At 45.0% G+C, this 23,417-nt stretch overlaps 1 protein-coding gene and 1 long non-coding RNA gene across 3 annotated transcripts in view; one reads left to right on the forward strand and one right to left on the reverse strand.

Moving 5' to 3' along the window:
* Nucleotides 1-3,135, reverse strand: part of LOC309661708 (uncharacterized protein) — a 178,958-nt gene extending 175,823 nt beyond the window's left edge. The window contains exon 1 of the mRNA XM_082463665.1: nucleotides 2,591-3,135. Within this exon, the coding sequence (XP_082319791.1) occupies nucleotides 2,591-2,831 (241 nt within the window). The 5' untranslated portion in view covers nucleotides 2,832-3,135. The remainder of the gene's footprint in view (nucleotides 1-2,590) is intronic.
* A 2,208-nt stretch (nucleotides 3,136-5,343) lies between these two features.
* Nucleotides 5,344-22,443, forward strand: LOC309661740. Of its 2 annotated transcripts, none has more exons than XR_014264238.1 (3): nucleotides 5,344-5,509; nucleotides 14,484-14,571; nucleotides 22,152-22,443. It is a non-coding gene; the product is annotated as an uncharacterized lncRNA (long non-coding RNA). The 2 variants fall into 2 exon arrangements; XR_014264239.1 differs by lacking the exon at nucleotides 22,152-22,443 and adding an exon at nucleotides 14,666-14,718.
* Nucleotides 22,444-23,417: the final 974 nt, after the last annotated feature.

Here is a 23,417-nt window from a genome sequence, read left to right on the forward strand (position 1 = left end):
TCTTCGCACAACTGAACACCTAAAACATCCTCTGCTGGGTGCTCTGCATGGATGCCTCCTGTTTCCAGGGCAACCATACCTGGGGTGGAGGGTGGCAAGCAATAATAGATGGGCTAGTTAAGCCTACTGCCTTGACAACTCAGGTCCCTGAAGTGGACGAACAGCCCACTGGTGCATGAACTCAGTCCGAACACTACACAGAGCCAGTGGGAGAGATGATGAAAAGGGCATCCAGTGGGGAGAAATTTGAAGCTCAAGGCACCAGGGCTTTCAATGAAAATAACCCTGATCAACAGTCTCCCTATAGATTCTAGCCATCAGCACACTGATCTTAGCTGTCTCTCTCCCTCACTTCTTCTCTCACAAGCTATCCATCAGATAACATTCACTTACTTGGAATGTTTCTAAGTCACAAGTTTGAATCTTGAAACTACAATATCCACCACTGTCGGCTCTTTTTCTGTTTGTTTGTTTTTTGGAGGGGGGCAGCAATGAAACCCAGGTAGGAAGTGAATCAAGATTCAGGGAATGGAACTGATGAAAAGTAGCTAAGGCAATAGACTATGCAGGAAGGCACAAGGATGGGCTTGGCAACATCACCCACAAAGGGGAACCCAGAGTCCTGCAGTGTGTTGACTTCTCCGGGGAAGCTAAAGGATTTTGAGGCCGAGGACGGTGTCTTCTGGCCGAGGTCTTTCAGAAGAAAGATTCTGTCTCCACCACAGTGAGTGGCCTGGAAAGGGCAGAGGTGACTGGCAAACCTGGAGAGGAGGCCTTGTCCTTGTGGCTCCTGGTGGGATGCCAGAACCAGCAGGTGGGTGGCTGTAAGGGATGGAGCCTGTGGGTCTGTGGAGCTCCAGGCATGTAAGACAATATTTTAAGTGCTCACTTCTCCCTGAGCTCTCTGACACTGGGCTATTAAAGCTAAGCCCCAATCCCCTGGAGGCAGGTGAGCTCTGAAGTCCAAAGGCACAGTCCTGCCCCTGCAGGGAGAAGGAGTGGGGTGGAGAGGGAGCAGCTCCCTGGAGGATCCAGGGTAATAAGGGTTTTGGTTGGCAGGTGGGGGGAGTGTGTCCATGAAGCAATGACTGAGCATCTCATGATCTAGTCATCTGGAAGTAAAGGAAGAAGGAAGACAGGGAGAATGAAACCAACACATAACAGTAAAGAAGATGGTGGAAAGGACACTGAATTGAGGCGGTGTACTGAGCAGGGGAGGGCTGAGCAGGGAGGTTACCCGAAGCTTAGGGGGCTCTGGGAGGCTTCACAGATGCCCACAGACGCCCCGCCCCTCTCATCATTCCTCAGCTCTGCTCAGCCACACTCCCCTAAGAGGCCCCCATCTTCTGGAATAGTTTGCTTCCGAGAGCAGGGACTGCAGAGTTTCAGGGGAAGGCTTGGAAATGAGCGGCCCCATTATGAACCCAGGCATTTGGAGCTGGCACTATGCTAAATAAGACGCCTTGCAGAAAGAGGTTTTCTTATTTTCTTCCTTCCTCTTCCCCTCTGGGAATAAAAGTAGGTTGTGTTTCTCCTGCCCCCGTTCCTTGGCGATCTCGGAAAGGAGAGCTGAAAGGGCTTCTTGGATCATCTCGTCCAACTCTCAGCCCAGGATATCAAGGCCAGCGCCTTTTGTCCCGGCTAACGTGGCCACTGCAGGGACTGAGGCCAAAACCAGTTGCTGGGGCAGGGGGTGTTGGAAGTGGTTCTGAGGTCAGCCACTGGAGTCACATAGGGCAGGCACTCGGCCCCCGGGCCCCGGGAGGTGGGGGGCATTGGGGGGGGGCTCCTGGGCTCCCTCCCATGCCGGCAGGGTTGCGGGTGCTAGGAAAGAGGGTGGCGAGAGGGAGAGCTACAGGTGCGGTGACAGACAGGCACTGGTCAGAAGGGATAGGTCCCGGAGGGGATCTGCTCTGCCACGGTCTAAGCTTTGTGCCGGGGGGCAGAGCGTTCTCGCCGCGGGGTTGGTGTGCTCGCCGAGAAACTTCTGGGACCTTAGAAGTGCAGCTGGGCACAAGAGATCACGGAGCGGGCAGGGATGGGGGCCTTGAAGGGGCAGGAAGGAAACTGGTGTCTTCCATCTCCTGCGCGAACATCAAGACTGATCCGGTGCCGGGTCTCTCCACCCCCGCTGCAACTCCCTTTCTTGTCCTGAACTCGGCCCCAAGGTCCGTGGCCCACAGAGGAGACTGAGAAGCCGAAGGGCGGAAGAAAGGAGCGCCGCTGGGACCCGCCTGGGCGACACAATCATCCCATCGGTCTCCCCGCCCTGGAACCCGGGTTCAGCCGGTGCGCCTCTGCGCACAGCGGTGGCGCCGAAGGGCCCCGAGTCCGTCCAGGAGCCGCCAAAGGCACCTACTCAAGCAGACAGCGGAGGAGGCAGAAGTTGAAAATACCAGCACAGAAATACCTGCCTGTACCAAAGGCCGGACGACTGCAGGCCGGGGGGCCGGGGCGCGTGGTGGGGAGGCGAGCGGAGAGCGGAGGGGGGCTCCACACCGCCCGAAGCCAGCGGCGACCCGCGCCCCCGCGCGCCCCGCCGCCGCCTCGCCTCGGTGCCCCGGGCGCAGGGGCCGCCGGCCGGACTTACCCCACAGCAGAGTGAGCGGCTGGGCTTTGGGGATGAGCGCCAGGGAGTACACGGCCCCCAAGTGGAGCAGGCTCATCGGGAAGACGTTCCTCCAGACGATGTCCTGCCGCCGCCCGCGCGCGCCAGGCTTCTCCCGGCCGCTGCCGCCGCCCTCCGAGCCCTCGACCCCGAAGCCCACACGGATTTCCTCCTTGGCGGTGCGGAAGGGGACCTTCCCCTCGTCGGCGGCCGGGCCTGGCATGGCTGGGGAGAGGCGGGCGCTCGTGGCAGCGGCAGCAAGCAGGCGAGCAGCCGGCGCGGAGCTCTCTGGTGGGGGCGACGGCTTCTGCCTTTTAGGAGGGGATTTCCGCACCTCCCGTCCCCGCCTTCCCGGGGCTTCTCTGCTTCCTTCTCTCTTCTTCTGGCGTTCAGCGCGGCTTAAGGATGCAAATCTTGGCGCCCGGCATCTACTGCTAGCGAGTCGCCCCTACCGCTGCCGGGGCTGAACTCTGCGGCGAGGAACTGGAGGTGAGCGCCAGGGGCTGGAGGGGACGCAGGGGGGTGGGGGGAGGGGGCGTGGAAAAAGCCGAGAAAGCGGCGGGGGTGGGAGCGCTCCGAGGGAGGGAGCTGGGAAGAAAGACCCGCATAGCTACAGCCAATCAGGATCGCCTGCGGGGCTCTTAAAGAGAAAGGCGCCCCCTGGGCCTCCGCTGCCCGGGCTCCCCGGGGCCGGACGGGGCAGCCTGCTCGGCAGGCAGCGTGCAGCCTCCGCCCGCGGGTGGGTGAGCGGTGGCTCCCGGGTCAGGGAGCCTGCAAAGGGGCTCACAGCACTTCTGCAGCTGTTGTTGTGTGTTTCTCCGGTTCCCAGAAATACCCTTCCCTTTTGAAAAGACTTCTTTTTGCTTTGAAGCTACAGGCTGGAGGATTTACAATACTTGCCCCAGGTCGCAACACAAGCTAAGGCCAGATCTGAGTTGAGAATCACAAGTCCCTGTGTCTCCAGGTTCCTATGGCTCCTTGGGCCTGGCCGGGGAGGTGGGGGGGGGGGGGAGGGGGTGGTGTTGCAGGCAGCCGTTCAACTCTTTTTTTTTTTTTATAAAACACCTTTATTGGAGTATAATTGTTTTACAATGTGGTGTGTCAGTTGCTGCTGTATAACAAAGTGAATCAGCTATACGTATACATATATCCCCATATCCCCTCCCTCTTGCGTCTCCCTCCCACCCTCCCTATCCCACCCCTCTAGGTGGTCACAAAGCCCTGAGCCGCTCAACTCCTTATTGGACAGCTTGCAGCCAGACACACAGTAGGTGCTCAAATAATGCCTATTAGATGATGAATAAATGGTTTGGGGGCTGGTTAGTATACAGTAGTGCGCCGCCACTGCGCGGCCCATCGGCCACGCAGCTGTTTGTGGCAAATTCTCCGCTAACCAGTGCGTTTCTGGACTGTCTCCTAAGCCTCGAAATCAGCACCGTTGAGATGGAGCTTTAGAAAAACATCACCCAGAACGTTCCAAGGAAACTTAACCTCAGAAGAATCGTGTCTGCTCATTCCTCCTCTCCCAACGCAGATAATTTAGAGCTATCCAGAGGGAGCCCTGATCGCACAGAAGTGTAGAGGAGGGTGAGCTGGCCGTGTCCCAAGCAGCTGTGGCTGCACCTGCGGCTGATAGCAGAAGGACAGGGGCCAGGAATGGAAGCTAGGGGCTCTGGATTCTACTTCTAATTCACTGTGACCCAACTCAGTCCTCTGGGGACAGATTTCCTTACCAGGATCTAAGCTTTATTCTTCTTTCCAGCTTGCAAAGTCTATAAATGTGAGTTTGAAAGGATACCATTATGTTGACAAAGAAAGCTGATTTTTGGATCAACTTGTTAGGAATCCTTTCCAGCGTCACAGGAGAGGGAAAAACATTACCAAGGATTGACTACATGAAAGGACCATACATGAGCATCTCATTGTTAGTAGACCAGAATCAGTCCAATCAGCCAGAAAAAACAATACCTAATTTAAAACTGAAGCAACGTATGTGGCTTGTGGAATGGTGGCCACTGAGCCAGTGTTACGGTGTTGCTTCAGTTGGAGCTGAAATTATAGAATGAAGGGACACTTGCCCGGCGCCCAGATAAACGCCGGCCCTGTCATTAGACCAGTGAGACAACAGAACATGAGACTTGAGGGCATAAACTTCATCAGCCTGCTCAACCTTGGCTTTATAACGAACCACTTTTTCTTCTCATGCCCCCTCTGCTCCCCACAGCCACCAGACCCACATCTTCCCTGTGGTTCTCTATTCAGACTGTCCTTTCTCTAGGGGTGGAGTAGTTGCTCTGTCAAAAGCCTCTCTCTGGGTTATTGTAATGACTCACCACACCCTCACTCTAACCATTCAGTCATTTGTTGGGCAGGCTGTGTGCACCAGTCCTGCTATGTGCCAGCACTGGTGCACACTGGGGATACGAGGACGAATAAGGTGTGGTCCATGCCCTAAAGGAGCTCCTCATCTAGGAGGGAAGACAGATCAAACAAGTGTTACCTCTTGGCTATGAACTGGGAAGGGCAGGAAGGTCCAGTCCGTTATCAGAAAAAAATAAATAAATAAATTCTTGTTAGGCATCAAGTGTACATACAAAGAGTTCAGGGGAGGCAGCAAAACAGTTCTTTATGTGGCCCCAGAGTACCTTATCTGTTACATAAGCTACTTCATCTTGGCTCTATCTTAAATGAATATCTTCCTCTCTTCCTCCCAACAGGTCAGACTGGGTGTGGCCAAGCATTTCAGTTGGTTGGACTCATGATAGAGAAGGAGATGTTTTCATCTGTTGGAGGTGGGAGGACGTGCTCTTCAGGCCTTTCAGATGCTGCTTACAGAAGGATGGCTGAAGGACATTAGCCCCTCCAGATCTAGCCTCAGAGTGACACCTCTACACATACAAGGTATAGTCTTGAATATCCCCTGTGGCATATTATGCCGTCAGGGCTACTGTCTCTTTTCTCCACCTTACTAAAGACCCTAGTATATTTTCTTAGCTTCTGGTCAAGACCCTAGAAGTGGATGGGTATTCATCTCACTCATGGGACAGTAACCCTTATCCTGTCAAACAAAGAATTACCAAAAATGTGAGAAGACCTATTAGAGGTATGTGCAGGAATTAAGTGGGGCCATGAAGAAAGGAGTAGTTAATTCACACTAGAGGGGAGGAGGCGGGTGATATCTGGATAAGGGTTTTTTTTTTTTCTTTCTTTTTTTTTTTTTTCATGTAATGTCTGAAACATTTATATTAACATATTTCCATACATATTTCCATACAAATACAAATATAAGATTTTTAGAAATTTCATGTAATGTCTGAAACATTTATATTAACATATTTCCATACAAATAACCCAATGAAAGTTTAGTATTAGTTGTTTTGTTTGCTTTTTTATACTGCAGGTTCTTATTAGGCATCAATTTTTTACACATCAGTGTATACAGGTCAATCCCAATCGCCCAATTCAGCACACCACCATCCCCACCTCACCACAGTTTTCCCCCCTTGGTGTCCATATGTCCATTCTCTACATCTGTGTCTCAACTTCTGCCCTGCAAACTGGCTCATCTGTACCATTTTTCTAGGTTCCACATACATGCATTAATATATGATATTTGTTTTTCTCTTTCTGACTTACTTCACTCTGTATGACAGTCTCTAGATCCATCCATGTCTCAACAAATGACTCAATTTCGTTCCTTTTTATGGCTGAGTAATATTCCATTGTATATATGTACCACATCTTCTTTATCCATTCGTCTGTTGATGGGCATTTAGGTTGCTTCCATGACCTGGCTATTGTAAATAGTGCTGCAATGAACATTCGGGTGCATGTGTCTTTTTGAATTACGGTTTTCTCTGGGTATATGCCCAGTAGTGGGATTGCTGGGTCATATGGTAATTCTATTTTTAGTTTTTTAAGGAACCTCCATATTGTTCTCCATAGTGGCTGTATCAGTTTACATTCCCACCAACAGTGCAAGAGGGTTCCCTTTTCTCCACACCCTCTCCAGCATTTGTTGTTTGTAGATTTTCTGATGATGCCCATTCTAACAGGAGTGAGGTGATACCTCATTGTAGTTTTGATTTGCATTTCTCTAATAATTAGTGATGTTGAGCATCTTTTCATGTGCTTCGTGGCCGTCTGTATGTCTTCTTTGGAGAAATGTCTATTTAGGTCTTCTGCCCATTTTTGGATTGGGGTGTTTGTTTCTTTGATATTGAGCTGAATGAGCTGTTTATATATTTTGGAGATTAATCCTTTGTCCGTTGATTCATTTGCAAATATTTTCTCCCATTCTGAGGGTTGTCTTTTCGTCTTGTTTATGGTTTCCTTTGCTGTGCAAAAGCTTTGAAGTTTCATTAGGTCCCACTTGTTTATTTTTGTTTTTATTTCCATTACTCTAGGAGGTGGATCAAAAAAGATCTTGCTGTGATTTATGTCAAAGAGTGTTCTTCCTATGTTTTCCTCTGAGAGTTTTATAGTGTCCAGTCTTATATTTAGGTCTCTAATCCATCTTGAGTTTATTGTTGTGTATGGTGTTAGGGAGTATTCTAATTTCATTCTTTTACATGTAGCTGTCCAGTTTTCCCAGCACCACTTATTGAAGAGACTGTCTTTTCTCCATTGTATATCTTTGCCTCCTTTGTCATAGATTAGTTGACCATAGGTGCGTGGGTTAATCTCTGGGCTTTCTATCTTGTTCCATTGATCTATGTTTCTGTTTTTGTGCCAGTACCATACTGTCTTGATTACTGTAGCTTTGTAGTATAGTCTGAAGTCAGGGAGTCTGATTCCTCCAGCTCCATTTTTTTGCCTCAAGACTGCTTTGGCTATTCGGGGTCTTTTGTGTCTCCATACAAATTTTAAGATGATTTGTTCTAGCTCCGTAAAAAATGCCATTGGTAATTTGATAGGGATTGCATTGAATCTGTAGATTGCTTTGGGTAGTATACTCATTTTCACAATGTTGATTCTTCCAATCCAAGAACATGGTATATCTCTCCATCTGTTGGTATCATCTTTAATTTCTTTCATCAGTGTCTTATAGTTTTCTGCATACAGGTCTTTTGTCTCCCTAGGTAGGTTTATTCCTAGGTATTTTATTCTTTTTGTTGCAATGGTAAATGGGAGTGCTTCCATAATTTCTCTTTCAGATTTTTCATCTTTAGTGTATAGGAATGCAAGAGATTTCTGTGCATTAATTTTGTATCCTGCAACTTTACCATATTCATTAATTAGCTCTAGCAGTTTTCTGGTGGCAGATTTAGGATTCTCTATGTATAGTATCATGTCATCCGCAAACAGTGACAGTTTTACTTCCTCTTTTCCAATTTGTATTCCTTTTATTTCTTTTTCTTCTCTGATTGCCGTGGCTAGGACTTCCAGAACTATGTTGAATAATAGTGGTGAGAGTGGACATCCTTGTCTCGTTCCTGATCTTAGAGGAACTGCTCTCAGTTTTTCACCATTGAGAATGATGTTTGCTGTGGGTTTGTCATATATGGCCTTTATTATGTTGAGGTAGGTTCCCTCTATGCCCACTTTCTGGAGAGTTTTTATCAGAAATGGGTGTTGAATTTTGTCAAAAGCTTTTTCTGCATCTATTGAGATGATCATATGGTTTTTATTCTTCAATTTGTTAATATGGTGTATCACATTGATTCATTTGCATATATTGAAGAATCCTTGCATCCCTGGGATAAATCCCACTTGATCGTGGTGTATGATCCTTTTAACGTGTTGTTGGATTCTGTTTGCTAGTATTTTGTTGAGGATTTTTGCATCTATATTCATCAGTGATATTGGTCTGTAATTTTCTTTTTTTGTAGTATCTTTGTCTGGTTTTGGTATCAGGGTGATGGTGGCCTCATAGAATGAGTTTGGGAGTGTTCCTTCCTCTGCAATTTTTTGGAAGAGTTTGAGAAGGATGGGTGTTAGCTCTTCTCTAAATGTTTGATAGAATTCACCTGTGAAGCCATCTGGTCCTGGACTTTTGTTTGTTGGAAGATTTTTAATCACAGTTTCAATTTCATTACTTGTGATTGGTCTGTTCATATTTTCTGTTTCTTCCTGATTCAGTCTTGGAAGGTTATACCTTTCTAAGAATTTGTCCATTTCTTCCAGGTTGTCCATTTTATTGGCATAAAGTTGCTTATAGTAGTCTCTTAGGATGTTTTGTATTTCTGCGGTGTCTGTTGTAACTTCTCCTTTTTCATTTCTGATTTTATTGATTTGAGTCCTCTCCCTCTTTTTCTTGATGAGTCTGGCTAATGGCTTATCAATTTTGTTTATCTTCTCAAAGAACCAACTTTTAGTTTTATTGATCTTTGCTATTGTTTTCTTTGTTTCTATTTCATTTATTTCTGCTCTGATCTTTATGATTTCTTTCCTTCTGCTAACTTTGGGTTTTGTTTGTTCTTCTTTCTCTAGTTTCTTTAGGTGTAAGGTTAGATTGTTTACTTGAGATTTTTCTTGTTTCTTTAGGTAGGCTTGTATAGCTATAAACTTCCCTCTTAGAACCGCTTTTGCTGCATTCCATAGGTTTTGGGTCATTGTGTTTTCATTGTCATTTGTCTCTAGGTATTTTTTTATTTCCTCTTTGATTTCTTCAGTGATCTCTTGGTTATTTAGTAACGTATTGTTTAGCCTCCATGTGTTTGTCTTTTTTACGTTTTTTTCCCTGTAATTCATTTCTAATCTCATAGCGTTGTGGTCAGAAAAGATGCTTGGTATGATTTCAATTTTCTTAAATTTACTGAGGCTTGATTTGTGACCCAAGATGTGATCTATCCTGGAGAATGTTCCGTGCGCACTTCAGAAGAATGTGTAATCTGCTGTTTTTGGATGGAATGTCCTATAAATATCAATTAAATCTATCTGATCTATTGTGTCATTTAAAGCTTCTGTTTCCTTATTCATTTTCATTTTGGATGATCTGTCCATTGGTGTAAGTGAAGTGTTAAAGTCCCCCACTATGATTGTGTTACTGTCGATTTCCTCTTTAATAGCTGTTAGCAGTTGCCTTATGTATTGAGGTGCTCCTATGTTGGGTGCATATATATTTATAATTGTTATATCTTCTTCTTGGATTGATCCCTGGATCATTATGTAGTGTCCTTCCTTGTCTCTTGTAACATTCTTTATTTTAAAGTCTATTTTATCTGATATGAGTATAGCTACTCCAGCTTTCTTTTGATTTCCATTTGCATGGAATATCTTTTTCCATCCCCTCACTTTCAGTCTGTATGTGTCCCTAGGTCTAAAGTGGGTCTCTTGTAGACAGCATATATATGGGTCTTGTTTTTGTATCCATTCAGCCAGTCTATGTCTTTTGGTTGGGGCGTTTAATCCATTCACGTTTAAGGTAATTATCGATATGTATGTTCCTATGACCATTTTCTTAATTGTTTTGGGTTTGTTTTTGTAGGTCCTTTTCTTCTCTTGTGTTTCCCACTTAGAGAAGTTCCTTTAGCATTTGTTGTAGAGCTGGTTTGGTGGTGCTGAATTCTCTTAGCTTTTGCTTGTCTGTAAAGCTTTTGATTTCTCCATCAAATCTAAATGTGATCCTTGCCGGGTAGAGTAATCTTGGTTGTAGGTTCTTCCCTTTCATCACATTAAGTATATCATGCCACTCCCTTCTGGCTTGCAGAGTTTCTGCTGAGAAATCAGCTGTTAACCTTATGGGAGTTCCCTTGTATGTTATTTGTCGTTTTTCCCTTGCTGCTTTCAATAATTTTTCTTTGTCTTTAATTTTTGCCACTTTGATTACTATGTGTCTCGGCGTGTTTCTCCTTGGGTTTATCCTGTATGGGACTCTCTGCGCTTCCTGGACTTGGGTGGCTATTTCCTTTCTCATGTTAGGGAAGTTTTCGACTATAATCTCTTCAAATATTTTCTCTGGTCCTTTCTCTCTCTCTTCTCCTTCTGGGACCCCTATAATGCGAATGGTGTTGCGTTTAATGTTGTCCCAGAGGTCTCTTAGGCTGTCTTCATTTCTTTTCATTCTTTTTTCTTTAGTCTGTTCCGCAGCAGTGAATTCCACCATTCTGTCTTCCAGGTCACTTATCCGTTCTTCTGCCTCAGTTATTCTGCTATTGATTCCTTCTAGTGTAGTTTTCATTTCAGTTATTGTATTGGTCATCTCTGTTTGTTTGTTCTTTAATTCTTCCAGGTCTTTGTTAATCATTTCTTGCATCTTCTCGATCTTTGCCTCCATTCTTATTCCGAGGTCCTGGATCATCTTCACTATCATTATTCTGAATTCTTTTTCTGGAAGGTTGCCTATCTCCACTTCATTTAGTTGTTTTTCTGGGGTTTTTTCTTGTTCCTTCATCTGGTACATAGCCCTCTGCCTTTTCATCTTCTCTATCTTTCTGTAACTGTGGTTTTTGGTCCACAGGCTGCAGGATTGTAGTTTTTCTTGCTTCTGTTGTCTGCCCTCTGGTGGTTGAGGCTATCCAAGAGGCTTGATGGGAGGCTCTGGTGGTGGGTAGAGCTGACTGTTGCTGTGGCGGTCAGAGCTCAGTAAAACCTTAATCCACTTGACTGTTGATGGGTGGGGCTGGGTTCCCTCCCTGTTGCTGTGGCATCAGAGCTCAGTAAAACCTTAATCCACTTGACTGTTGATGGGTGGGACTGGGTTCCCTCCCTGTTGGTTGTTTTGCCTGAGGCAACCCAACACTGGAGCCTACCCGTGCTCTTTGGTGGGGTTAATGGCAGACTCTGGGAGGGCTCACGCCAAGGAGAACTTCCCAGAACCTCGGCTGCCAGTGTCCTTATCCCCACGGTGAAACAGAGCCACCACTCGCCTCTGCAGGAGACCCCCCAACACCAGCAGGTAGGTCTGGTTCAGTCTCCCCCAGGGTCACTGCTCCTTCCCCTGGGTCCCGATGCACACATTACTTTGTGTGTGCCCTCCAAGAGTGGGATCTCTGTTTCCCCCAGTCCTGTCAAAGTCCTGCAATCAATTCCCACTAGGCTTCAAAGTCTGATTCTCTAGGAATTCCTCCTCCCGTAGCCGGACCCCCAGGTTGGGAAGCCTGAGGTGGGGCTCAGAAGCTTCACTCCAGTGGGTGGACTTCTGTGGTATGTGTTCGCCAGTCTGTGAGTCACCCACCCAGCAGTTATGGGATTTGATTTTACTCTGATTGCGCCCCTCTTACCGTCTCACTGTGGCTTCTCCTCTGTCCTTGGACGTGGGGTATCCTCCTTGGTGAAGTCCAGGGTCTTCCTGTCAATGATTGTCCAGCAGCCAGTTTTGATTCTGGTGCTCTCGCAAGAGGGAGTGAGAGCACGTCCTTCTACTCCGCCATCTTGAATTTCTCTCTTTCTTTTTTCTGGAACTTGATTTTTAAAAATTTTAACTTGTGGTAAAATACGCATAACAATGACCATCTTAATCATTTTTAAGTGTTCACTTCAATAGTGTTAAATATATTCACATGGATATGTAACCAATCTCCAGAACTTTTTCACCCTGCAAAGCTGAAAATCTATACGCATCAAACAACTCTCCATTTCTCTGTCTCCCTACTCCCTGGCATCCGCCATGTGGTACTCACTGTTTCTATGCGTTTGACTACTCTGGATATCTCATAATATAGTATTTGCCCTTTTGTGACTGGTTTACATCACTTAGCATAATGTCTTCAAGTTTCATCTATATTGTAGCATGCGTCATAATTTCCTTCCTTTTTTTTAAAAAATTAATTAATTAATTAATTAATTAATTATTTTTGGCTGTGTTGGGTCTTCGTTTCTGTGCGAGGGCTTTCTCTAGTTGAGGCAAGCGGGGGCCACTCTTCATCACGGTGCGCGGGCCTCTCACTATCGCGGCCTCTCTTGTTGTGGAGCACAGGCTCCAGACGCGCAGGCTCAGTAGTTGTGGCTCACGGGCCCAGTTGCTCCGCGGCATGTGGGATCTTCCCAGACCAGGGCTCGAACCCGTGTTCCCTGCATTGGCAGGCGGATTCTTAACCACTGCGCCACCAGGGAAGCCCTCCTTCCTTTTTAAGGCCAAATAATATACCTCTCTCTCTCTCTCTCCCTCTCTCTCTCTCTCCATCTCTCTCTCTCTCTCTCTCTCTCTCTCTCTATATATATATATATATATATATACACACACACACACAAACACACACACACTACATTTTGCTTGTCCACTCCATCAATGGACACTCGGGTTACTTCCACCTTTTGGCTATTGTGAATAATGCTGCTGTGAACATGGATGTACTGTTATATCTGCTTTCAATTGTTTTGGATATATACCTAGAAGTAGGATTGCTGGATTTTATGGTAATTCTATATTTAATTTTATTGTGGAACTTCTATACTGTTTCCCATAGCAGCTGCACCATTTTACATTCCCACCAATGGTGCACAAGAGTTCCAATTTCTCCACATCTTCACTAACACTTGTTATATTCTGTTTTTTTATTTTTTTCGATTACAGCCATCCTAATGGGTGTGAGGTGATATCTCGTTGTGGTTTTGATTTGTAGTTCCCTAATGATTAGCAATGTTGAGCAGCTTTTCATGTCATCTTTGGAGAAATGTCTATTCTAGTCTTTGCCCATTTTTAAATTAGATGTTGTTTGGTTTTCTGTTGTTGAGTTGCAGGAGTTCTTTATATATTCTGGATCTTAACCCCTTGTTAGATAAATGGTTTGCACATATTTTCTCTGATTCCATACTTTGCCTTTTTATGGTTGTGTTTTTGATTCTGAGAAGTTTTAAATATTGATGTAGTCCAATTTACCTATTTTTACTTTTGTTCCCTGTACTTTTGCTGTCGTATTCAAGAACTCATTGCCAAATCCAATGAAGCTCTCTCCCTGTGTTTTCTTCTAAGAGTTTTATAGTTTTTATCTTTTATGTTTAGGTCTTTGATCCATTTTGAGTTAACTTTTGTATATGGTGTATGGTAAGGGTCCATGTCATTCTTTTGCATGTGGATACCAGTTTTTTAAACACTATTTGCTGAAAAGACTCTCCTTTCCCCACTGAATGGTTTTGGCATCCTTGCTGAAGATCATTTGACCATATACTTGAGGGTTTATTTCTGGACTTTCTATTTTATTCCATTGGTCTATATGTCTGTCTTTTTGCCAGTACCACATTGTTTTGATTACTGTTGCCTTGTATTAAGTTTTGAAATCTAGAATATGAGACCTCCAACTTTATTCTTCTTTGTCAAGATTATTTTAGTTATGTAGGGTCCAGTGAGATTCCATGTGAATTTTAGGATGGGTTTTTTTCTGATTCTGCAAAAAATGTCACTGAGATTTTTATAGGGATTGCATTAAATCTGGAGATCACTTTGGTTAGTACTGACATGTTAACAGTATTAATTCTCCAGTCCATGAACATGGAATGTTTTTCCATTTATTTGTGTCTTATTTAATTTCTCTTAGCATCATTTTGTAGTTTTCAGTGTACAAGTCTTTTGCCTCTTCAGTTAAGTTTACAGGGTAAGGATTTTGAAGAAGTACTGTCTAATAGAAATATAATGCATGCCACGAATTCAAGCCACTTGTGTAAATTTAAATTTTCTAATAGCCACATAGAAAGAAACAATAAATTTTAATAACATTTTACTTAACCCAATATATCCAAAATATTATCTTTTCAATAGGTAATCAATGTAAAATTACTGGGACATTTATACTTTTTTTCACACACTGTCTTCAAAATCCAGTGTTTATACTTACAGTACAGCACATCTTAATTCAGATTAGCCTCCTGTGGCTACTGGCTACATATTAGAGAGCACAGTTTTGAAGGATGAGTAGTTTACTAGACAAAGAAATGGAGGAGGGCAACCCAGGCAGAGAAAATAGTGTGAGCAAAAGCTTTTGCATTTGTCACTCAGAGAGATGTCTGGAATATCCGAAGTGAAAGTAGAGAAATGGTGGGAGATGAAGATGAAATGTCATGCAGTGGGCAGCCCATGAAGGTAGGTGGGTGTCTTTCATGTCCAGCAGAAGTAGCATGTGAGGGGAGTCACTGACTGGCTTTATGCAGCGTAATAATATGATCAAGTTTGCATTTCAGAAGGACCACTCTAGAAGAGGTGTGGAGAATGATTGGACTGCAGGTAGACAGAGGTAAGACTGAAGGCAAGAAGAGCAGTCAGGGCACCATTTTAAGAGTCTGGTCGATTGATGAGGAGGGTCTGAAGTAAGACAAAGTTACAGATTCTGGAAAAGATGTGTTAGAGAGGAGACTATAAAGCCAGAGGAACTCAAATAGAAGAACCAACAGGATTTGATGCTTGACTGAAAATGAAGGAGGAGAAATAAAAAGTACAGGATTCTTTCTGTGTCCCTGGGTTGGATATTCAGGTGAAAAACAGTGTCACTTACTGAGATACTAAATCGTACTGTGTTTATTACCATTTTTGTGAAACGGGGACGATAGTACCTCCCGTACGGTATTTCTATGGTGACTGAAGTTTAGAACAGCGTCTGGCATGTAGCACGGAGTCCATAAATATTAGTCATCTTCATCACCATCACATGGGTCATCATTTCTGAGAAGGGACTGAAGACATATTCAGTATAGTCAACACTTGGTAAATATGCATATAGGCCTGGAGCCCAGCAAAGGTCTAGGCTGGAGAGAGTAACTTAGTGGTAGTTCAATTTAGTAAAATCCATGGCAGTGGAAGCAGTTGCCCAGGGAAGGTAAGAAAAGGACTCAGGATAGACTTCTAGTGAACTGCTATTTGTGAGAATAGCAAAGAAAGAGAAGCCAGTGGTGAGGACAAAGCAGGACTGATGAGAGATGGGGAAGAAGGTGCAGAGTGTGGGAGAGCAACCTCGAATATTACAGGAAGGCTGGGGAGGATGGGAATGAAGAGACCACTTCATACAGAGGTCATCGCTGACCTTTGCCAAGGCCTTTTCATTGAGTGATGGGAACAGACCTTACACAGAGGTGTGTTTAAGAATAAGGAGGAGGAGCGGGACTCCCCTGGTGGTCCAGTGGTGGTTAACCCTGCACTTCCAATGCAGGGGGGGCAGGTTCGAACCATGGTTGGGGAAATAAGATCCCACATGCTGCACGGCTCGGCCAAAAAAAAAAAAAAAAAAAGGAATAAGGAGGAGGAGACAAGCATGGCATACCTGTGTAAATTAATTTTCAAGAAGCTTGGCAATGAAGAGCCGAAGGACAGAGAGGTGAAGCTGAGTGTGTTTCTGAGGAATCTGAATATATCTATTGGGTTAGGGAATGATAATGAAAGGTCAAAGTTCAAAAATATAAGAACGAGGATGCTTGATGGAACTATTTTCCTAGGGTTGGGGGTTAGACAGAATGGGATCAGGTGATCAGATGGTTGGCTGAGCTTTGAAGAGAGGGACAGCTTTTTCTTGACACTGGAAGGAAATGAGGATGAGGGCAGATTTAGCTTGCAGAGTGAGCCAGTAAAGTGAGGCAGGGTGCTGTGATTCAGGGCTGGTTTGCTCTGAAGGGAGGTCAGATCACCTGCTGGGTAAGCAGAGTGGGAATTTGGTAGAAAGCTGGGGAAAAGTGATGAAAGATTCCAGGAGCTGTTGAGCAGAATGAGAGAGGAAGCTGACCAAGACCCCTAAAAGGTTGTAGAGCCAAATTAAGGGCCCAAGTAAGAACGGAAGCCACAAGCTCGTAAGGCGCCAGTCTGCACAGTCGTGGTGACACAGCCTCACTCGGCAGTCGGATGGGATCTCCAGATGGAAGTGGGGATGGGGGCTTGATGGGAGGACAAGAGAGCCGGGTGACTGAGGTGCTGGTGAGACAGAAGTTTGTGAGGAGTCCAGGCTGGGGAAAGGGGGAGGAAATGTGATCAGAAGGAAGTGAAGGACTCGCAGGTAGTGGAGGAAGCAAAGGCATCGAGGTTTGGAGGAAGCTGAAGGGTAGATTTCTATCTGTCAGGGAATGAGAGTAAAGGAAGCAATGGCCACTGTGCACCAAGAGTGGGATTCGGAACTTAAGACCTATGGTGGTCGAAGAGTTTCCAATGATAAACTCCAAGGTGAGGCCACAGGGTTATATAGGAGGTGGCGGTCGCTGGAGCTGGGGAGGCTGAGGTATCTGGACAGCACCTCCACGAAAGGCTGAAGTCCCACAGGGAGGCATATGGGTTTAGCTGGAGAAGATTGTGAGCCAGGTGCCCAAGGGCTGTGGGGAGGTTTCCTAAACAAGGACAGGTAACAGTTCTCAAATGTCAATGAACAGTTACAAGTTTACAAACACAAACTACAAAAGGGCAGCTCTGAGATGTACTGGGAGAAAACCGTCATAGCCAGAATGCCTAGGTTCTGGCCAACAGTATGTGCCTCGGAGTAGAGGTTGCTTCAGGTAGGGAGAGAAGGAGGACAGGAGATGAAAGTGTTGGATGGCAACACTACCTATAAAAACTGTGTGTGAGACTTGCTTGTGAGGTGTGTGGGCTGGCGTGGTCAGGAGGGCTTCATGGAGACGGTGGCAGCAAACAAGGCCCTGAAAGATAGAATGACCTGGTAGCAACTCCCAGTTGGAACACTGTGCCAGAGAAGTCTCAGAGATGGGAGTGAGCCTGGCAAAGTATCTAGCTAAAGGGTTAATACAAGATTTTTAAAAATTGTATAAGAAATGTTTGTGGAGGGACTTCCCTGGTGGTCCAGTGGTTAAGACTGCGCACTCCCAATGCAGGGGGCCCTGGTTCAATCCCTGGTCAGGGAACTAGGTCCTGCATGCCGCAACTAAGACCCGGCACAGCCAAATAAATAAGTAAATAAATAAATTTAAAAAAAAAAAAGGAGTTTGTGGAGAAAATGCAGGCTCTGGGGAGGAAGGAAAGAGGAAGAAAAGATCCATTCTTGAAGTAAGAGATTTACAGTGATTCTCATGCCTATGGTTTTCTTAAGGAAATTTAGATTTTGGCTACAGGAACTACAGTGTTGTGAAAATGATCCAGGTTTGGCATCTGAAAACCTGGCTTTGAGTTTGGCTTCACGCCTCTGAATTAGCAAGTCTGAGTACTCTGTGATTTGGGGACCATGACAGTCTCTTAGATCTTCAATTTCATCCTACATAATGTAAGAATTAAGACAGCTCCATTCTGGGAATACTCTCTGTGCAATTTACCTAATAATCTAACTTTGGTTTTTTCATGTGCTAAATGGCTATACCACTTACCTCACAGGAACAGAGCTCAGGACGATGTCTGATACCTAGTTAAGTGCTGAATAATGTTGGTATTTTATCGGTTTTTAATCATACCAGAGAGATAGGCTCCACACAGTTACGAAACCTGCCTGGCCAGGACGCCAGGATGCTTCTGGGGGCCCCAGACTGGGAAGAGACACATCCCTGGGTGGGCTGGAGGGATTCAGACCTTGAAGGAAGGGATTCTGGCTGCACCAGGATTCGTTTGCTCTGAAGGGAACTATGAAATAAAATAAAATCTCCTGCTCTACTTTATCAAGGTAATCATTTAAGGCAACTCCTTTGGCTCAGGAAGGAATGAACTCTGCAGCTCTTGCGGATTAAAGGACGGGGGGTTGCCTCTTGGATGAGATGCATGGACAGCAATTTCAAATGTAAACCTCTTTCTGCTCCCAGAGTAAGAAAACCACTCATAGGCTTTAGATTAGAGTGATCTCAGGAGAGCATAAAGTTGGGAAGTTAGCCTCCAAGACTATGGGAGGATCGGTTTTGAGACACAGCAACACCACGGCATACTAGAAAATTAGTCTTCTCAGCTTCCTTCAATCACAGGAGTGTTGTCATCTCTGCTTCTGTACTAAATGGATTGGAATATTTTCCCCATTAAGATTTTATAGCAGTGGATGAGGGGAAGCTGTTCCTCTGAAAGGAATGCGTCTATTGCTTTGGCTGCGAAGAGAGGAAGGGGTTTTCTTTTAACAAAACCCCAGCCTTACTGCTTAAGACTCTCCCCCCATTTCCTGACCACTCTTCATAGAGTGCTCCAGTTTGGCCGCAGGAAACTGGCCACTGGAAATAGCCAGATGTGAAGACCCTACTTCCTAATTCATAGATAGGAGAGGGTCTACTTAGTGAAAAACCCAACCCAAACCTGCCTCTGATATCACCTGTCAGTGACATGCTGCCCCCTGCATCTTTCCAAGTTATCTTCAGTTTGAATCAATTAAGAGTCCTTCCTTAAGCATCTATCGATTTCGCCTCCTCTAGAAGCCAGCACCGAGCTCAGCTCCACGGACAGAGGAGTGCATGGCTGTGCTCCTGGAACTCCCAGCCCGGGAGGGAGGCAGAGAGGGATCAAATAATCCCTACAGGGCGTGCATGCACAGACGCTAACCAGTGCTACGGAGGAGTCACTCCTTTTTACGACCCAGCTGTGACACGTGAACATTTGTCAGTACCTACGCCACATCCCCCTTTGACCAACAGCTGCCTAGAAACGAGGTCTACAAACCAAAACAAGGTCCACACTCCTCCCCACTCTCTCTCCCTGCTCCCAAATCCCAGCTCTCTGAATGAACAATCCCTATTGTTGTGGCAGAAGAAAGACAGAGCTGATGAGGTTTTCTCCCACATCTCTTCCCGCTCTCCCGTCCCCGTCCTCCGACAACACCCACCTTTCTTTTAGGATAGTTATTTTGGTTTCCAAGGGCAGATGAACAGAGAAGCTCTTATTTACTTCTCAGCATTAGCTGCTGTCATTGTTTCTGTTTCAATGACCTCTTTCTCTTCTTGCTGTGTCCGTTACCACGGACTGCTCTTAAAGCAAAGGCCCTGTGGTTCTCTAGCTGGGAGAGGGCATTTGTCAATAGAGTTCAGGAATGTCAAAAGGGTGACCCAGATTTGCAGCACCAGAGGGAAAACTCATTCATTGTTGAGTGTCCTGTGTAATCAAATATAGCGTATTCTTTTTTTAAAATTAATTAATTTATTTTTGGTTGCGTTGGGTCTTCGTTGATGTGCATGGGCTTTCTCTAGTTGTGGCGAGCAGGGGCTTCTCTTAATAGTGGTGCACGGGCTTCTCATTGCACTGGCTTCTCTTGTTGCAGAGCACGGGCTCTAGGTGCATGGGCTCAGTAGTTGTGGCGTGTGGGCTTAGTTGCTCCACGGCATGTGAGATCTTCCCGGACCAGGGCTCGAACCCATGTCCCCTGCATTGGCAGGCGGATTCTTAACCACTGCACCACCAGGGAAGGCCTAGCGTATTCTTGATGTGGGGAACGGGTGTGTAGAAAGGTTAATTTTATGGAAATATTTATCATTGCTGAGGGGGACTCACTACTTAAGGACCTCAAGGCCAAGCAAATATATCTGTCCCAAGTCCTCAAATTAGAAACTTATTTCTTAAATGCCCGCCTATTCATTTCCAACCAAGGAAAGCACTGCATTGATTTTTCTTCAGAAAAATCAATCAACTCTTCGAGAGGAAAAAAGGTATCCAAATATAAATAAGCTTGAGTTGTTTCTGTTATCTTTCTTCAAAGCTTTGGTACTATCCCAAAATTGTCTTTGGTTCCTTCTGAAGACTTGTAGGTAACATACAAAGACACTGTGGGACAGGTAGATGGGTCATAGACTTCCAGAGCTGTAAGTGAAATTAGAGATCATCTAGTCCTACCCCCTCATTTTACAGGTGAGAAATGGAGGCAAAAGGAAATGGGGTGGTTTGACCAACAGTAAGTGGCAGAGAACACACTAGAACCCAGCTCTTTGACTCTCAGATCGGTGCTCTGCTTCACTGTCCCTCGTGAAGATGTAATTATAGCAACTGGGATAGAGCGGGCTCTCTAGTAGCTTTTTCTTTTACACGTAGATATTCTTTATTTTTTTTTAATTTTTATTTTACATTGGAGTATAGTTGACTTAATTAAACTTAAGAACTTTTCCACAGCAATGGAAACCATAAACAAGACGAAAAGACAACCCTCAGAATGGGAGAAAATATTTGCAAATGAAACAACAGACAGGATTAATTTCCAAAATATACAAACAGATCATGGAGCTCAATATCAAAAAAACCCAAACAATCCAGTTAAAAAATGGGTGGAAGACCTAAATAGACATTTCTCCAAGGAAGACATACAGATGGACAAGAGGCACATGAAAAGATGCTCAACATCACTAATTATTAGAAAAATGCAAATCAAAGCTACAATGAGGTATCACCTCACACTGGTCAGAATGGCCATTATCAAAATCTAGATAATAACTATCTAGATTGATAGATTGATAACTATCAAAAAATCTAGAAACAAAAAATGTTGGAGGGGGTGTGGAGAAAAGGGAACCCTCTTGCACTGTTGGTGGGAACGTAAATTGATACAGCCACTATGGAGAACAGTATGGAGGGTCCTTAAAAAACTAAAAATAGAACTGCCATACGACCCAACAATCCCACTACTGAGCATATACCCTGAGAAAACCATAATTCAAAAAGAGACATGTACCCCAATGTTCACTGCAGCACTATTTACAATAGCCAGGACATGGAAACAACCTAAGTGTCCATCGACAGATGAATGGATAAAGAAGATGTGGCACATATATACAATGGAATATTACTCAGCCATAAAAAGAAACAAAATTGAGTTATTTGTAGTGAGGTGGGTGGACCTAGAGTCTGTCATACAGAGTGAAGTCAGAAAGAGAAAAACAAATACTGTATGGTAACACATATATATGGAATCTAAAAAAAAAATAAGGTACTGATGAACCTAGTTGCAGGGCAGGAGTACAAAGGCAGACATAAAGAATGGACTTGACATGGGGTGGGAGGGTGAAGCTGGGGTGAAGTGAGAGTAGCATCGACATATATACACTACCAAATGTAAAACAGTTGGCTGGTGGGAAGCAGCAGCATAGCACAGGGAGATTGGCTCAGTGCTTTGCGATGACCTAGAGGGGTGGGATAGGGAGGATGGGACGGAGGCTCAAGAGGGAGCGGATATGGGGACATGCGTATGCATATGGCTGATTCACTTTGTTGTGCAACAGAAACTAACACAGTATTGTGAAGCAATTATACTCCAATAAAGATCTATTAAAAAAAAAAAAAAAAGAATCCACCTGCCAACGCAGGAGACATGGGTTTGAGCCGTGGTCCACGAAGATCCCACATGCCACAGAGCAACTAAGCCCATGCACCACAACCACTGAGCCACAACTACTGAGCCCGCGTGCCACAACTACTGAAGCCCGCGCGCCTAGAGCCGGTGCTCTGCAACGAGAAGCCACCACAATGAGAAGCCCACGCACCACAACGAAGAGCAGCCCCTGCTCGGCGCAACTAGAGAAAGCCCGCGCGCAGCAACGAAGACCCAACGCAGCCAAAAATAAATACATCTTTTTTAAAAAAAAGAAATGGACTAAAAAAAATCAACAGGGTGTGCAGCTCCACTAAAAAAAGGATCTCAGACATTACTGAGTAATGATGTTTATACAAAGTTATTCTAGGTGACTAACATTGTTTGCTAAGTAAATACTTTAGCAGGTCTCTGGAAACATTAAACCAGAGTGTAAAAAACATGCACCACGGTTAAACCAAAGTCTATTTCCTTTTGTTTGATTTTATTAGGTTTTTCAAGGTCTGTCCCAACACCCTAAAACCCACACATTCCGTATCTCCCAGAGGGGAGAGAAAGCAAACAGCTGGAAATTTAGGAGTGGTGCAGTCTGACCCCAATCAGCTCGTAGGGGCACTACTCAACCTGAGCCTGAGTGAATGGTATGGTCACCAAAGCCCTGAGCAGAGCAGATGCTACAGAAATGTATGTAAAACCAGTGTGCCAGGAAAAGTGGAACTATAAAACTAATTTGATCACTTTTTCTTTGTAATTTAGTTTGGTTAAAAGATTTGGAGCATTTATCTGTTAGGGGAAACAGTTAAGAGCTTCTGCGCATAGGCAGTCCTTCTTCACTGAATAATTGGAGATGCTACCTGCCTGTGACTTCTTCAGCATCTGATGAACACCCTGATAGATTTGTCAGGGGTGACATTTGGGAATGCTGCCACCGCAGCAGTTGAACGACAAAGAGGGGTGCATACGTATATATGTATGTGTGCATTTGTAGATGTCCATTCCAAATGAAGTCTCCACCATGGCTGAGCAGTCAACAGATGGCCTTGCAGTCGTTCTTAGGTGAACACAAATCTGGTTCAGGAGACAAGCGGTTATCAGAAAAGTGTTAACCGATCACCATCCCTCCCTTTATCTTTCAGGCAGGTGTTAAATAGAGTACATCTGCTTGCCAGGAATCCTACTGCATCTTTCCATCCTCCAGCATACATGGGAATTCTCTGAATCCAAAGGAATATATAGGCTTGTTGGACTCTCAACAGTCAGATGCAGAGCAGTTGTTTCCAACTTTCTCCTGCTGCCACACTATTAGAATGAACCACCATCTCCATCAGCCGTGCATCCCACACACATAAAGCTTCTCAGACGGGGCCTAAGGTACATCCATCCCATCCAGCCCAAAAGGTCATACGCAGAGTGGAGGAGAGGAGCAGGTGAAGTATGAGAAAGCACGTCCCAGGGATCTGCTATGTCTCCCAGCCAACGCCCAGCCCCACCTACCAGTTTCCCTCGCACCCCTTTCCTTGTTCGCTTTTCTTCAGGAAAACAAACTGCTCTCTTCCCATAATCTCCTGTTATCTTCATACTGCAAGACTAAACTCTATTTTGGGTTCAAGTCTTCTTACCTCCATCCACTTGTAACAGCTGCTCAGATGTCAGTGGCAAATCGTTTGTTTATACTCATACTTGTAAAATCTTTGGGATTGGTCAGGGCTCCACTGCCACCTATTCCTGTTTCTCATCTTTCGGAATTTTTTTTGTAA

This window comes from Balaenoptera physalus (genome assembly GCF_965194825.1).
Source record: "Balaenoptera physalus genome assembly, chromosome: 5".
NCBI classification, from domain to species: Eukaryota; Metazoa; Chordata; class Mammalia; order Artiodactyla; family Balaenopteridae; genus Balaenoptera; species Balaenoptera physalus.